The sequence below is a fragment of the Biomphalaria glabrata genome, chromosome 7, assembly GCF_947242115.1.
Source record: "Biomphalaria glabrata chromosome 7, xgBioGlab47.1, whole genome shotgun sequence".
Lineage (NCBI taxonomy): Eukaryota > Metazoa > Mollusca > Gastropoda > Planorbidae > Biomphalaria > Biomphalaria glabrata.
Window position 1 is genome coordinate 42,785,717 of NC_074717.1, and position 17,079 is coordinate 42,802,795.

The 17,079-nt window shown below is 38.2% G+C and overlaps 1 protein-coding gene across 8 annotated transcripts in view; it reads left to right on the plus strand.

Annotated features, from left to right (window-relative positions):
- Window positions 1–17,079, plus strand: part of LOC129927497 (uncharacterized) — a 115,615-nt gene that overhangs the window by 76,151 nt on the left and 22,385 nt on the right. For all 8 annotated transcript variants that reach the window (XM_056037065.1, XM_056037066.1, XM_056037063.1 and 5 more), the window contains one exon: window positions 15,223–15,876. In XM_056037065.1, coding sequence (XP_055893040.1) covers window positions 15,331–15,876 — 546 coding nt within the window. In that variant the 5' untranslated portion in view covers window positions 15,223–15,330. The remainder of the gene's footprint in view (window positions 1–15,222; window positions 15,877–17,079) is intronic.

A 17,079-nucleotide genomic window follows, 5' to 3' on the forward strand; every position in this document is an offset into this window, starting at 1 on the left:
TCCTAAAATTCTTTTTGAACTTCATGACATTGGCCTCCAAAAATAGAATGTTTTAAAACCTTAACTCATTTATCAAAATAGCACAACATCACAGCTAATAATTTAAATGGCGTCTTTTCTTTTGATGTGTTGAATGTTTATAATTTTGCCGTTTCGTTTCCTGCCTGTGGGAGTGCTGATAATCTTTCTGTTGTTATACTTTGTATTTATGTTATTGATCACCTGCAACATCTGCTGTTTGCTGCCCTGATACGTGGGCTGTAATACAATCCTGGAGCACATGAATGACCCGGACTGACTTAGTACGTGCTTTGGGTACTTCATAACAACACACACACACACACAAACATATATATATATATATATATATATATATATATATATATATATATATATATATATATATATATATATATATATATATATATAAATGAAACAATATTGGTGTATTTAAATTGGGAGGTGAAAGCTTAAAAGAAAAAGGTTTCTTGCTATTAACAGCACACAATAATTTTATAAAGATTCGTATCAACTCACTCTGTCTGTCTGTCATAAATCTTGTACACGTTTTATCTCCCTCTTCCCATTCTTGGGTCAAGTTGAAACTTTACATAATTATTTATTGTCGATGACAACACATGACTTCATTAAAAAATTAACGAATTAGTTAATTATTTAGTGGTAATTGATTATTTTTTTTATATAGAAAAGGGGCATAAATATTGCATTATTGAAATATATATCGATAATTTTGTGTTTTTTCCCTTCTACAGGATTTTTTTTTTTTTAGTATTTTTTTGTGATTTTGCATGTTTGAATTTTATTTTTTTCTTGTTAAAATTTTATGTTGCTATCACATAAGTACTCTATCTAGTTTCCGAAACGTAATGGCGAAACCGTGAAAAATATTTAGTATCGACATTACCTATTCTTCAGACCATGTTGTAATGTCGAAACCGTCAGAGGCGGAACCTGTACTTGATAGAAACTTATGTTGTTCCCCGTTTCCTACTTTGTCATGGAGGTCCAAGTTTCATGTAATCTGTAATGCTTTGGCTGTCCATTTCTTCTAAGACCTGTGCTGCATTGACCTCCCCTGTTTCACTAGATTTCTGTTGTTCTTAAGACTTATGCAATAGTTGGATTTGGCCATGTTTGTTATTCGAGTTCTAATTTTGAGGATTTAATTCAATGCTAACCTCTGTGTGTTGTTGTTTTTTTTTCTTCAAAATTAAAGAAATATTTTTCAATATATTTTTAGTTTTCAATCTTGTGATTAATTTAAAAACTCTTCTTTAAATTAGAACAATGTGTAACACTCTTTATTTGTTGATGCTGTTTTCTGTGTTTTCACTCGCTTAGCTTCTGAATCGAAGGATCCCGGGTTCGAATCCTGGCGAAGACTGGGATTTTTTAAATTTCGGGATCTTTAGGGCGCCTCTAAGTCCTTCTAGCCCTAATAGGTACCTGACATTATTTGGGGAAAAGTAAAGGCGTTTGGTCGTTGTGTTGGCCACATGCTACCCTCGTTCACCGTGCGCTACAAAAACATGAACTATACATCATATGCCCCATAGATCGCTATGTCTGAAAGGGGAACTTAATAGAGATCCTAGATCTACAATGTTTCTGAGACATTACCTACTATACACACCTAGATGCCCAAAATAATAATGCTATCAACAACTCTCTATTAGTATTATTAGTTCAAACCCTGCCCGCTCCCATCCCACGTCGTCCTGCGGAAGGTTTGGACTAGGAAGTAATTATCTTCAACTCTGAAGGAACATCCGAAACATGTAAAACATTTTACAAACATAGCCAGGCAGTCTGTCGTGAATTGTCCCAACCCCCACCCCTTTTAGGTCACTTCGGTCCTGCATGTCTGTCATCCATACTGTTACACAATAAACAAAAGTCTAAAAAACAATCTTAATGTCACACGACACAATGTGGGCTAATATACAGTGAGCATGTAGTGTCCCTTTAATGTCAAAATACATACACTTTATACCTATATTTCTTTACACACAACAAAGTCACAGTGATAGTACTTTACAAGTTTCTAAAGTTGGAACCCCTGACGCCTGGTCTCACAGTCTATCAACTATTCGCTTTAGTGCCGCTATTTCGGGCATCCAGTCACTAACGTGATCCTTGTGGCCCCCTTCGTTGAGATTGTACACACGTAGATCGACGGGGAACTCAGTTAAAGACTTATTGATTAGGTTTGGAGAGAAGAGCCAAGCAGGTCTCTAACTCAATGTCGTAAACACACTAACACAATGTCGTAAACTCACCAACACAATGTCGTAAACACACTAACACAATGTCGTAAACACACTAACACAATGTCGTAAACACACTAACACAATGTCGTAAACACACTAACACAATGTCGTAAACACACCAACACAATGTCGTAAACTCACCAACACAATGTCGTAAACAGACTAACACAATGTCGTAAACTCACTAACACAATGTCGTAAACTCACTAACACAATGTCGTAAACTCACCAACACAATGTCGTAAACAGACTAACACAATGTCGTAAACTCACTAACACAATGTCGTAAACACACCAACACAATGTCGTAAACTCACCAACACAATGTCGTAAACAGACTAACACAATGTCGTAAACTCACTAACACAATGTCGTAAACTCACTAACACAATGTCGTAAACAGACTAACACAATGTCGTAAACTCACTAACACAATGTCGTAAACTCACTAACACAATGTCGTAAACAGACTAACACAATGTCGTAAACTCACTAACACAATGTCGTAAACTCACCAACACAATGTCGTAAACTCACCAACACAATGTCGTAAACTCACCAACACAATGTCGTAAACTCACCAACACAATGTCGTAAACTCACCAACACAATGTCGTAAACTCACCAACACAATGTCGTAAACTCACCAACACAATGTCGTAAACACACTAACTCAATGTCGTAAACTCACCAACACAATGTCGTAAAACACACTAACTCAATGTCGTAAACTCACCAACACAATGTCGTAAACTCACCAACACAATGTCGTAAACTCACCAACACAATGTCGTAAACTCACCAACACAATGTCGTAAACACACTAACACAATGTCGTAAACACACTAACACAATGTCGTAAACTCACCAACACAATGTCGTAAACTCACCAACACAATGTCGTAAACTCACCAACACAATGTCGTAAACTCACCAACACAATGTCGTAAACTCACCAACACAATGTCGTAAACTCACCAACACAATGTCGTAAACTCACCAACACAATGTCGTAAACTCACCAACACAATGTCGTAAACTCACCAACACAATGTCGTAAACTCACCAACACAATGTCGTAAACTCACTAACACAATGTCGTAAACTCACTAACACAATGTCGTAAACTCACCAACACAATGTCGTAAACTCACTAACACAATGTCGTAAACTCACTAACACAATGTCGTAAACTCACTAACACAATGTCGTAAACTCACTAACACAATGTCGTAAACTCACCAACACAATGTCGTAAACTCACCAACACAATGTCGTAAACTCACCAACACAATGTCGTAAACTCACTAACACAATGTCGTAAACTCACCAACACAATGTCGTAAACTCACCAACACAATGTCGTAAACTCACCAACACAATGTCGTAAACTCACCAACACAATGTCGTAAACTCACCAACACAATGTCGTAAACTCACCAACACAATGTCGTAAACTCACCAACACAATGTCGTAAACTCACCAACACAATGTCGTAAACTCACCAACACAATGTCGTAAACTCACTAACACAATGTCGTAAACTCACTAACACAATGTCGTAAACTCACCAACACAATGTCGTAAACTCACTAACACAATGTCGTAAACTCACTAACACAATGTCGTAAACTCACTAACACAATGTCGTAAACTCACTAACACAATGTCGTAAACTCACCAACACAATGTCGTAAACTCACCAACACAATGTCGTAAACTCACCAACACAATGTCGTAAACTCACTAACTCAATGTCGTAAACTCACCAACACAATGTCGTAAACTCACCAACACAATGTCGTAAAACACACCAACACAATGTCGTAAAACTCACCAACACAATGTCGTAAACTCACCAACACAATGTCGTAAACTCACCAACACAATGTCGTAAAACACACCAACACAATGTCGTAAAACTCACCAACACAATGTCGTAAAACACACCAACACAATGTCGTAAACTCACCAACACAATGTCGTAAACTCACCAACACAATGTCGTAAACTCACCAACACAATGTCGTAAACTCACCAACACAATGTCGTAAACACACTAACTCAATGTCGTAAACTCACCAACACAATGTCGTAAAACACACCAACACAATGTCGTAAAACACACCAACACAATGTCGTAAACTCACCAACACAATGTCGTAAAACACACCAACACAATGTCGTAAAACACACTAACACAATGTCGTAAAACACACCAACACAATGTCGTAAAACACACCAACACAATGTCGTAAAACTCACCAACACAATGTCGTAAAACACACCAACACAATGTCGTAAAACACACCAACACAATGTCGTAAAACACACCAACACAATGTCGTAAACACACCAACACAATGTCGTAAACTCACTAACACAATGTCGTAAACTCACCAACACAATGTCGTAAAACACACCAACACAATGTCGTAAAACACACCAACACAATGTCGTAAAACACACCAACACAATGTCGTAAACTCACCAACACAATGTCGTAAACTCACCAACACAATGTCGTAAACTCACTAACACAATGTCGTAAACTCACCAACACAATGTCGTAAACTCACTAACACAATGTCGTAAAACACACCAACACAATGTCGTAAACTCACCAACACAATGTCGTAAAACACACCAACACAATGTCGTAAACTCACTAGCACAATGTCGTAAAACACACCAACACAATGTCGTAAAACACACCAACACAATGTCGTAAACTCACCAACACAATGTCGTAAAACACACCAACACAATGTCGTAAACTCACTAGCACAATGTCGTAAAACACACCAACACAATGTCGTAAAACACACCAACACAATGTCGTAAACTCACCAACACAATGTCGTAAACTCACTAACACAATGTCGTAAAACACACCAACACAATGTCGTAAACTCACCAACACAATGTCGTAAAACACACCAACACAATGTCGTAAACTCACCAACACAATGTCGTAAAACACACCAACACAATGTCGTAAACTCACTAGCACAATGTCGTAAAACACACTAGCACAATGTCGTAAAACACGTTGCTGTCGTTTACTCCTTAGCCACCACAAACTGAGGAACATGACGTCATAATGTAGAAATAATGACGTAGATGAAGATTGAAAACATTCAAAGCAGGTAGAAAAACACCTCCAGACGGTTTCACTTGACTAACTCTTTCTTTTTACAATTGGAGGCTATTGAGATGAGAGAAAGAGAAAAAAAAAAGGAAAAGATTATCTGATCATGCTCAGAACTTGGGGGGGGGGGGGGGGGGGGGAAGGGGGGGTATATATGATCATGCTCAGAACTTGGGCGGGGGCGGGGAGTTTTTTTGATCATGCTTAGAACTGGGGGGAGGGGTGGAGAGGGGCACTAAAACTCTCAAGATATGTCATTCTGACCCAGAATAAGAAATCATTACTTTACGGCGATAGGCTAATTCTGATATAGAACCAGTGGGATCTACAAATCTTATCAAAGAATGATTACCAATGTCATCTCGACATCTACTCATAAACACTTCTTAGGTCTATATTTGTCAATCTATTGTCAGTTCTTACTGCCTAATGATAAACTTTATGGCTATTAGCCAATAACTATATCTTGACAAAGGATATTTCTGTATATATAAAAACAAAATCAGCATCAGCAAAAAAAATAATTACATAGTGAATTAACTCTGTCTCTGATTCATATAACATGATGTGCTGACAATATACATCCATGTAACATTTTTGTATTGGAAATTCATATTAACATGATGTTTTGGCAATATACATTCATATAAACATGATGTGGCATGACATACAAATTCGTATAAGCACTACGTGTTGGCATTATACATTTACATTCTATACATTTAAATAACATTTAAAACCCCAGTGCAAAGCCCTCAGCCCCCCTGGATGACAAAGTGGTCATCATCGAACCGCGATGGACGAACTATGTACATAACAGGATGGGTTGTCAATGTACATTAATATTACTAGCTTTGTCCTCGTCATAATTGAGCCCTTGACTTTGGCCTGTCAACTTGGTTTTTCTCCGCTGACCTGATCAACCACGACCTGATCAACCACGACCTGATCAACCACGACCTGAACAACCACGACCTGATCAACCACGACCTGATCAACCACGACCTGATCAACCACGACCTGATCAACCACGACCTGATCAACCACGACCTGAACAACCACGACCTGAACAACCACGACCTGATCAACCACGACCTGATCAACCACGACCTGAACACCCACGACCTGAACAACCACGACCTGAACAACCACGACCTGAACAACCACGACCTGAACAACCACGACCTGAACAACCACGACCTGAACAACCACGACCTGAACAACCACGACCTGAACAACCACGACCTGAACAACCACGACCTGAACAACCACGACCTGAACAACCACGACCTGAACAACCACGACCTGAACAACCACGACCTGATCAACCACGACCTGAACACCCACGACCTGAACAACCACGACCTGATCAACCACGACCTGATCAACCACGACCTGAACAACCACGACCTGATCAACCACGACCTGAACACCCACGACCTGAACAACCACGACCTGATCAACCACGACCTGATCAACCACGACCTGATCAACCACGACCTGAACAACCACGACCTGATCAACCACGACCTGAACAACCACGACCTGAACAACCACGACCTGATCAACCACGACCTGATCAACCACGACCTGATCAACCACGACCTGAACAACCACGACCTGATCAACCACGACCTGAACAACCACGACCTGAACAACCACGACCTGATCAACCACGACCTGATCAACCACGACCTGAACAACCACGACCTGAACAACCACGACCTGATCAACCACGACCTGAACAACCACGACCCGTGGCGCTGGAGGAAATGAACGCCTGTTTTCTGTCTGAGGTTAATTCCCTCAACACGTAAGCTGTTACGACTAATTATTCGATAGAGCCCCCTTCTGTGCTGAAAGGGAAATAACTTCGTCAGACTTCTCCCCCATCAAACATCGGATTACCTTGTCATTTGTTGATTTGTTCATCTGGATTTAAAATGCCATCATCTTTTAAAGTATCATTCAAGGGATACGATACTTAAAAATATTCAAGAATTTCGCACAGAAATTGAAATCGTTAGCATAGTTGTAGATTATGCATACAGAATGAATAAAATATATTGCCTATAAATATTTTGCATATTAACAATCACCTAATGGATTATTTGAAATGGACAACGTTCTGAACAAAATTATTCGATAATGACAACATTATGAATAAGGTTACTTGACATGCCAACTTTATGAAAAGCTTTATCTAGTTCGTTGCCTAGATTCCTCTACTATAAGTATACAATTTATTATTGCAAAAAGCAAATAATAATAATTCTTAATATATTAACCTTTTTAAGTAAAAGTTAAGTGAAAGACCAGGCGGTCTACGGGACAGATCTAAAGGTCATCTGTTGCTGTCGTCCAGGGTTAACAAGGGTGTCATGTGGCCAGCACAACAACTAACCGCCTTTTATTTTTATCAAAGTCAGGTACCCATTAGAGCTGGGTGGACGCTAAAATGCCCAAAAGATCCCGAAATTAATAACCACTGTCTTCACCAAGATTCGAACCCGGGGCCCCTGGTTAGGAAGCCAAGCGCTTTACAACTCAACCACCGCGCCTCAATTAATCTTTCAATCTTATGTGTAAAAAAAAAACACGTTTTGCCATGGTAAAACTAATATTGTAGAAATCTTTAGGATGATCTTTAAAACCACTTCTAGTTTGGTCCCTTGTTTGACCACAAGAACTTGCTTTGTGTATTAAAATTCAATTTTACGTTTTGAATCCAGCCAAAAGTCTTGAGTTTAAAAACCTAGACGTAGTTGTACCTCTCTTACGTAAAAAAAACAAAAAAAAAAACAACTCTCTTACGTAAAGCCAAACTCATTCATTCGCACGCACGCTCCCGGCACCCTCCCTCTTTTCACAAATCATCAACATTGCCGTGAGCTGTAGGGGTATCATGTGCAGAAATTAGACCTTTGTTTACGTAGGGTGGCTGGCTGAACCTAAAAGAATCTCACCAGAAGAACGCAGGTGCTAGCAGCAGGTAAACAGACGTTGTTCCAGACTTTACATGAGTGTTGAACTTTTAGTTTGCGGAGATAATGCCTCGAAACGTCTTCTGGGTTAGTCTCTATTGTATCATTTCCTGTTTAGTTTGGTGTATTCCCACTTTCACCGCGTTTTTTCATGACATGGGATTAAAATAAGAACACATGCTACTAGCAAAGCTAATTTAGCGCTGTAGAAGTCAAAGTAGGATGATTTAGCGCCTCCGTAGTCAAAGTAGGATGATTTAGTGCCTCCGTAGTCAAAGTAGGATGATTTAGCGCCTCCGTAGTCAAAGTAGGATGATTTAGCGCCTCCGTAGTCAAAGTAGGATGATTTAGCGCCTCCGTAGTCAAAGTAGGATTATTTAGAGCCCCAGTAATCTAAGTAGGATGATTTAGCGCTTCCGTAGTCAAAGTAGGATGATTTACTGCCCCAGTAGTCACGTAGGATGATTTAGCGCCTCCGTAGTCAAAGTAGGATGATTTAGAGCCTCAGTAGTCAAAGTAGGATGATTTAGAGCTCAGTAGTCAAAGTAGGATGATTTAGAGCCCCAGTGGTCAAATTAGGATGATTTAGCGTAGAAGTCATCAGATATATATGGCTCCTCCTGTGTTGTCGATGACCATATTTCTCATTTCCTACAAACACGAAGATGACTGTCATGTCCAATCCTCGCTTTAAAAAAGCCGGCCGCATACCTAGCTTGGGTAGGTTTGGTCAGTTGCTGATAGGTCTGTTTCTTCTCTCAGCTTTTTGTTGCTTCGTCGCTCTTTCACTTGCAACTTTCTTTACTTCATCATATCTCGTGACTACGACTCTCACAGCTTCACGCCTTGAGGAGCGATCGTGAGCTTGTGCTTCCCAGCCGTGAATGTCAATATCACACTCCTTGAAGGAGCTCTAAAGGGTGTCTTTGTAGCGCCTGTATTGACTCCTTTTGAGCGCTTTCCTGCATGCAGCTCCCCGTACAGAAGTAGTTTGGGATAGCGAATATCTGGCCTGTGGACTACGTGTTCCACCCATCAGAATTGGGACCTTTTTACTGTTTATATTGGACAACAGTAGGATTTCACTATCTGGTATGTGGTCAGACCAATGCACCTTATCAATTTTTCTAAGCGTACATGAAAGGAGTTTAGCTTTTTGATGTGGCGTCAATATAAGGACCAGGACTCTGATACATATAAGAGTGAAGTGAGCTCTACAGCACTGTAGACTTTCAGTTTTGTAGATATGCTGAGTCCTCTCCGTTGCCACACTTGTCCTTGAAGTCTGACACGTGCAACACGGAATTCTACATCTTCATCTACGTTGGCATTTGATGATATGGTAGAAGTCGTCAGATCATGTTTTCAATGTGTGATAACGCCCCGGTCGTCAACGAAAAATAATGTAATACCTCCAACGTCAATATATGTTGATTTGACACCCAAGCCAACTGTATAGCAACCTACAGTTAAATTGACTTAATCTACGATACCTAGTCTAAATATTCGAGTGAAAACTCATGCTTGTATTCAGAAAATACTTTTATTCATAAAACAAATTGTATTCAGAAAATAAATTGTATTCAGAACGTCATTGTTTTTCTTCGTGGAAGGTTCGCAATTTTAAAAATAATATAACAATGTGATAAAGTAAACATAAAAATTTCATAAATTTATACATTCTCGTCTCGACCATTTTCAAATTAAAGAAATAGGCGTTTTATTAACAGTACTTTAATTCTCCTTATTTGTCAATGATAGAGTAATAGTTAATGGTCTATTAGGGCCTTGAATGTAAGAGTACAGAAAGACTTTGGTTTATTTTAAATGATTGCTGCCTGGTCGTGCGGTTTGCGCGCTGGACTGTCGTTCAGATTTATCGATGGTCCAGAGTTCAAACCCTGCCCGCTTCCATCCCCCGTCGTCCTGCGGGAGGTTTGGACTAGGAAGTAATTATCTTCAACTCTGAAGGAACATCCGAAACATGTAAAACATTTTACAAACAAACAAACAAACAAACATTTTACATTGCGAGGTAAAAAGATATGACGAATACAATCAAACTGTTTTTCCGACGAATCTTATTTAAAAATTAATGTCGAAATAAGTGTCAGATTTAAATGTATTTTTTTTTCCTTTAATTTTTCATTTCAAAAAGATTTATCAATTAACGTCTAGAAGATTTAGAGAAATAGCGGCTGTCGTGTGAACCAATGATTCTGACCCTCAAGTCAGATGTTTTATTGGAAATTTAAATTGTTTCCCGAAATTCCTTTATTTCTTGAATAGCTTTTAGTTTTTTTTATTTAATTAGTTCCTTCCATGTTCTAATAGCACTAAGAAAGAAGGAGCATTTGCACAACTTTGTCCTATCATATGGATCTAGGAATGTGCCTTTATCTTTGTATCTTTCTGAGTATTTCATAAATTTTTTATTTTGTATTTGAAGATTATGGTTCAGTGTTTAATGACTAATTGCTGCCATACTTTTAAGTCTTCTATCCTGTAATTGCTTTCCTAAAAACAGATCTGTCTTGAGAAAGAGTTTTTGTTTTCTGGATCGTATCGTTTGGACAACAAAATGAGTTACATCTTTTTTTTTTATTATTGTTTTGTAAATATTTTTTAACATCGGTATGTTTTTCTATCAATTGAAAAGGTCAACCAGTGTCTTAATCAAAGTGACACATTCAATTATCTCTTTATGCTAGCTGCCAGCGTTGACAAGTATGACAGTATGACGTCATCCGCTCTCGATGGCACTGGTAGTTAACATTATCTCCCCCCCCCGCCCCCAACCGACCACGCTTAAAACCTCGCTTCAATTTTTCTATCCAGCCGACTGTCTTTGATGCATAACAATCTTAAGAGCCTAGCTGCGCTGAGAAACATGGCGGGGACGAGCTCTAATTTTGATGACGTCATATGGGTATTGATTTTTATCTTATGGACTATTTCTTTTAATTTATCCAGTGACGCAACTGTTGATTTTTTTTCCTCCCAAGGACATTTTCACAGATTTTTTTTTTACTAGCTATCAATTTCACTCCACCCCCGAGGCTTCCCATTCACATGGGGGTGTTTTAATAAAGTTTCTTTAGTTAATTAGCTATCTTCGATTCTTCAATATTCTAGCTATTAAAGTTTATGTAATAACCAATATATTTTGCTGAGGTTCCATTTGAGTCTGGACAAGTAGCGTAGATGGTTTGTGAGAAAAAAAGCATTAGGATTAGAATGTAAGTCTGGAGTCTACTTCACCAGTCTGACTTGTACAGTAAGACAGTCTCTTTGAAAAGTTCGTCTTTGTATATACGCCCTAGACTTTTGTTTAGTTTACATATAAAGTTTTATATATAAAGTATACATATATATTTCATGCACACAGATTCCCGTACAGAAGTCGTTTGGGAAGACAATTGTCAGGCATGCGGACTAGGTGTCCCGCCCATCGAAATCGGGACTTTTTTTTTTTTACTGTGGCGTAGAAACTGCTCATGTTAGAGAACTGTCGGATTTCAGTAAATGGTGTGTGGTCAGACCAATGCACCTTATGAATTTTCCTCAGACAGAGAAAGTATAGGAGTTAAGCTTTTTGTTATGGCGATAATCCTACCTTATCTTATATAATACAGACGTTACTTCAAAAAAGAAGATGATTACGTCCTAAGCGTCATGCATTCAGTCATGCATATTAACCAATGACTTAAATTCTGCCAAGTCACTGGTTTTCCTGGCTAGCTCAGGCAACCCATTCCATGCTCTAATAGAGCTAGGGAAGAAGGGGTATTTGTACAAATTTGTCCTAGCATATGGGACGAGGAATGTGCCTTTATATATAAGGATATAAAGTTACAAAACCTATACTAGGATCTAAATGTGTTATAAATGTGTATATTTTATAACCATGCTTAAAAACACACGTGACCTCTAGTAAACAATGAGTGAGAGAAAGAGTCAGTGCTAAAATATTTTTATTTCTATATGGCAGCAAGCGCATTGAGAACAGTCATTTAGATTTGGTTCAGTGTTCAAATAACTGTAGGCTATTTATTGAAAACTGTCGCTGTCAAATAATCTAATTTATTGACCATTTTAATTTGTCAGATAACGTTATTTACTGACGTCTGTCATTTGTCCAATCTAATGAACAACGTTATCTGTCAATATTATTGACCACTGTCACTCTGTCAATATAGCTTTATTTATTGACCACTGTCACTCTGTCATTATAGCTTTATTTATTGACCACTGTCACTCTGTCAATATAGCTTTATTTATTGACCACTGACACTCTGTCAATATAGCTTTATTTATTGACCACTGTCACTCTGTCAATATAGCTTTATTTATTGACCACTGTCACTCTGTCAATATAGCTTTATTTATTGACCACTGTCACTCTGTCAATATAGCTTTATTTATTGACCACTGTCACTCTGTCAGTATAGCTTTATTTATTGACCACTGTCACTCTGTCAATATAGCTTTATTTATTGACCACTGTCACTCTGTCAATATAGCTTTATTTATTGACCACTGTCACTCTGTCAATATAGCTTTATTTATTGACCAATGTCACTCTGTCAATATAGCTTTATTTATTGACCAATGTCACTCTGTCAAAAGAAAATAGTACTTGTTGATTACTGTTACCATGACAAATGTTGACTACTGTAACTCTGTCCAATAACCTTATTTCTTGACCACCTTCTTCTATCGAAATCATCTCCAATGTCCCCCTTGGACACAGCAGTTATTCAATGTAAAGTCTTCTCTCATTTCATCTTTTTCTTTTTTACTTTTAATTCTCTTCTTTAAAAAAAAAAGATTTAGATCCAAATCTTTCTTCAAGACGCTGCTATACAATAAAGCAGCGTGTTTCTGGGTTCCCCAGGAAGCAATGCTGTGAGATTAATAACGCAATCAGGATGGAGACAGATTTTTGTTTCTTAAAAAACAACAAAAAAAAAAAAAAAAAAGCTCATAAAAACAGCACGAAACCTAGAATTATGCCCCCTGGAGTCTGATTCCTTGTGTCCTGAGATCAACACATTTTTTTTAAAAAAAGGAAATATATTTTCGCTTCTTTACTTAACTTTGTATTACAATAGAAAGACAACGATTTTTTTTTACAAATAAAACAGATTAAAAAGTTAATTAACATTGGTTATACCAGTATTAGAATATGCATCCTCTGTTTGGGACCCCCTCGTCTCCAAACCTAAAGAAACTTGAAAAGACTTATAGTAAGGAAGGTTCCCCTTTCAGACCTAGTGGTCTATGGGGCAGTTGATGTAAAGGTCATATGTGTCTGTGGCCCACGGCTAAAGAGGGTGTCATGTGGCCAGCACAGTGACCAACCGCCTTTACTTTTCCCAACTATAGTCAGATACCCATTAGAGCTTTGTGGACTCACTTTTGGATGCGCCCTGACAGATCTCGAAAAAGAAAATCCCAGTCTTCACCAGGATTCAAACCCGGGACCCCCAATTCGGAAGCCAAGTGTTTTCCCAATCAGTCACTACGACTCCCCTGAGACTTATAAAAACTGAATATTTACATTTGGCTCGAGTAACAATTAGTGAAATCTCTACATAAAGTAGAGATAACACGTCAAACAAGCCAAAAACACAACCTAATGAAATACCAACAAAAACACAACCTACTGAAATACTCACAAAAACACAACTTAATGAAATTCTCACAAAAACACAAAGAAAAAGGCACATTAATTCCATATGCCAAGAAACATTCTTACATGTGCTCCTTCCCTAGTGCTATTAGGGCATGAAGCAGGTTGCATGAATAAGCCACGTAAACCAAAGACTTTAACTTTTTAATTATCATGCACGACTGCATTGACACCTGGATACGTGTATGACCTAATTATCTCCTGTTAAAAATTAAACAGGTCTGTTATTTATAATATAGATAAAATAAAAATTACACATTGACAATCACTACCTCTACCCAGCCAAATAATAATGTCCAGTTCTGACCAGTGGCTTGTTCTACTGGCCTGATTTACGACCTTAAATGTAGTGCATAGAGGGTTATAAAATCAAGGGTGGGTGTGTCCAGCGCGCGGCGCTTTATTATCTTTCCTGTTTGTCATCGTGTGATTTGTGACGGAAGCAGTGCCTTAGCTGGAGTAATCAATGTCCGGAGTCTTAGGGAAGAGCATCTTCAAGATTTAGCTTGGTCTGTCCAAAAGCGGTCCACAAGAGATCATTAAGAAGTATTTCATAATCTGTGTCTATAGTTTAAAATTTTTTACCTACTGTATATACATCTTTAATCGAAGTAACTTAGGTTAGGCTAATGTGGTAAGCTAGTAAAGGGGGTCGTTTAGTGCTTTTCGGACAAGGTAATACTCATTTCCAAAAGCCATCAGTTTTATTCATGCTGATCTGAATTATAGACAGGATATGGAAGTACATCAGCCAACCAGCTCCATCCTACAAACGTGAAGCTTGATTAAAGATTAAAATAACTCATTCATTTGATTTTGTAGATATGGCATTCAGTACTTCTGTTAAATTTTCATTGTAATATTTAAACATTGTGTTCTCTTTATTGTGCATGTACTGTATCTACAAATTTTTTTTTTTTTTTTTTTTTTTTTTTTTTTTTTTTTTTTTTTTTGAATAGAATATATCTACTTTTATTACGTTAATAATGTGGTGAAAGACATACAGCATACAAATTTACACCAGAGACTTTAAAGGTTTACATACACATGTTGCCTAATTTAGCTCTTACCATTTTATTATTATTATTATTTTTTTGCAGATGAGTTCATGTCGAGGACGTAGAAAATAAAGTGGCACGCTCAGAGCGGACATGACGTCACCGGAAATGCAGCACCCATGAGCGGCCCGCTGAGAGGCAGGGGGACCCATGACTTCTCTCCCCTTCCGCTCCATGTTCTATCGGGTGCCCCTGAACGAGCATCTTGTGAGTATGTTGACCTGCCGACAGCAGGAGGAGCAGCAGTACGGTGACATGAGCGGCACAGCGGTGGTGCTGGAGTCTGCCCTGGTGCTTCACCAGATCATCATCTCCGCCCTGATCGTCACCTGCTTCGTCTGTACGAAGACTCTGGTGGACAGCCTGAGGCGGCGACACGCTAGGATCTCCGTGGTCATCGTCGGCGCCGGGCCCATCGGCGTCACCTCCTTGCTGGTGGCGGCCCGGACAGGTAGGGCGAGCCAGATCATCGTATACGAGGAGCTCAACAAGCACGCCCTGTTCAATCGCCCCCACCAGATAGCATTCGATCCGAAGAGTGTTCATTTTCTAAAGAGGCTAGGCGTAGACTTTGATAACATTGAAGGATGCTGGGATATGGGCAACTTTTATACACGTATCGGTGTTTTCCAGGAGTATATGTTGACTACCATTCCTAAATTGGATGTACCTGTGCACATTCGACTAGGAACAAAGGTAATTATGATCATCTAGAAATAATTTCACCATTACTTGAAAAACGTGAAACAGCGTAGAATTATCGATCAGTTCATCCTCAGGAAAACTAGACACTAATCCCCATGGGAAAAGGTTTTACTTCTTGACATGGTCTTGTCTTTTTTAGCGGCCTCCAAAAGGGGAAAAGACACCATTTGTATTGTGGGGTTTGTCTGTCAGCCCGTCGCGTTCAGATCTCAAAAACTAGAAAAGATATTAAAAATCCGACATCATGATAATTTAGACCTTAGAACTTCTATTTTCTTTTCTGAAAGCGAAAATTATAATTTTTTAAATCAACTATGCAAGCAGTTTTTTCATACAAATACACCATTTTTACAACTATTCACTATTAATAATAGCAAACACGGGATGCTATTCAGTAAAGAAGAAGATATCTTACCATATTACTAACTCGTATATGTAAACGGTTTTAGGTTTTTTTTTCCAATTTTTTTTTTAACAAAAAAGTTATGTAAGTTCTGTCATACTAGCTACTACATTTACAAAAACAAATGTTCACTTTTTTTTTTAAAGAGAAAAAAATCTATTTACTATGCATATAAGTGGATAATTTAAACAACAAATAATAAGTAGTTTTTTCATATTATGGAGTGAACTGCAACTCTACACCAATGACATAGATGACTTAACTAAAGGAGTATGTTTTTTCTTACGGAATTTTTTTTTTCTTGAGGCTTTGAATAAGAGATTGAGCCTTTGCAAAACAATTAGATCAATTAGATAATTATTATATGACATCATTTAGGCCAGGTTCACATCTAACTTCACCTTCCTTTTCACCTATCCCTTGCCTGCTGAACCGTTGGGGCACCACATAAGATCGGTCAACCTTCTTTCTCCATTCTTCTTTGTCATTTGCCTTTGAATTAATTTAATTCTGATATTCTTTCTGAAAAAATAAAAACCTGCCTTTTTACCACTTCGGGCTGCTGATTTTGACTTTGTGTTTCCACACAAACTGTCTTTGTAATCTTGTTGTCTTTTTAATTTAGAAGTTGTAAGTAAGGCTATATACTTTTATTACCAAGCTTGTATCAAATCACTTAGCCTGTCTGGCTGGTACGAATTTCGAACACGTTATTTCTTCAACATCCCGTCCTCGGATCAAGCTGAAACTTGTCACAATTATTCTGTGTTCCGATCGAAACATGAATCTGT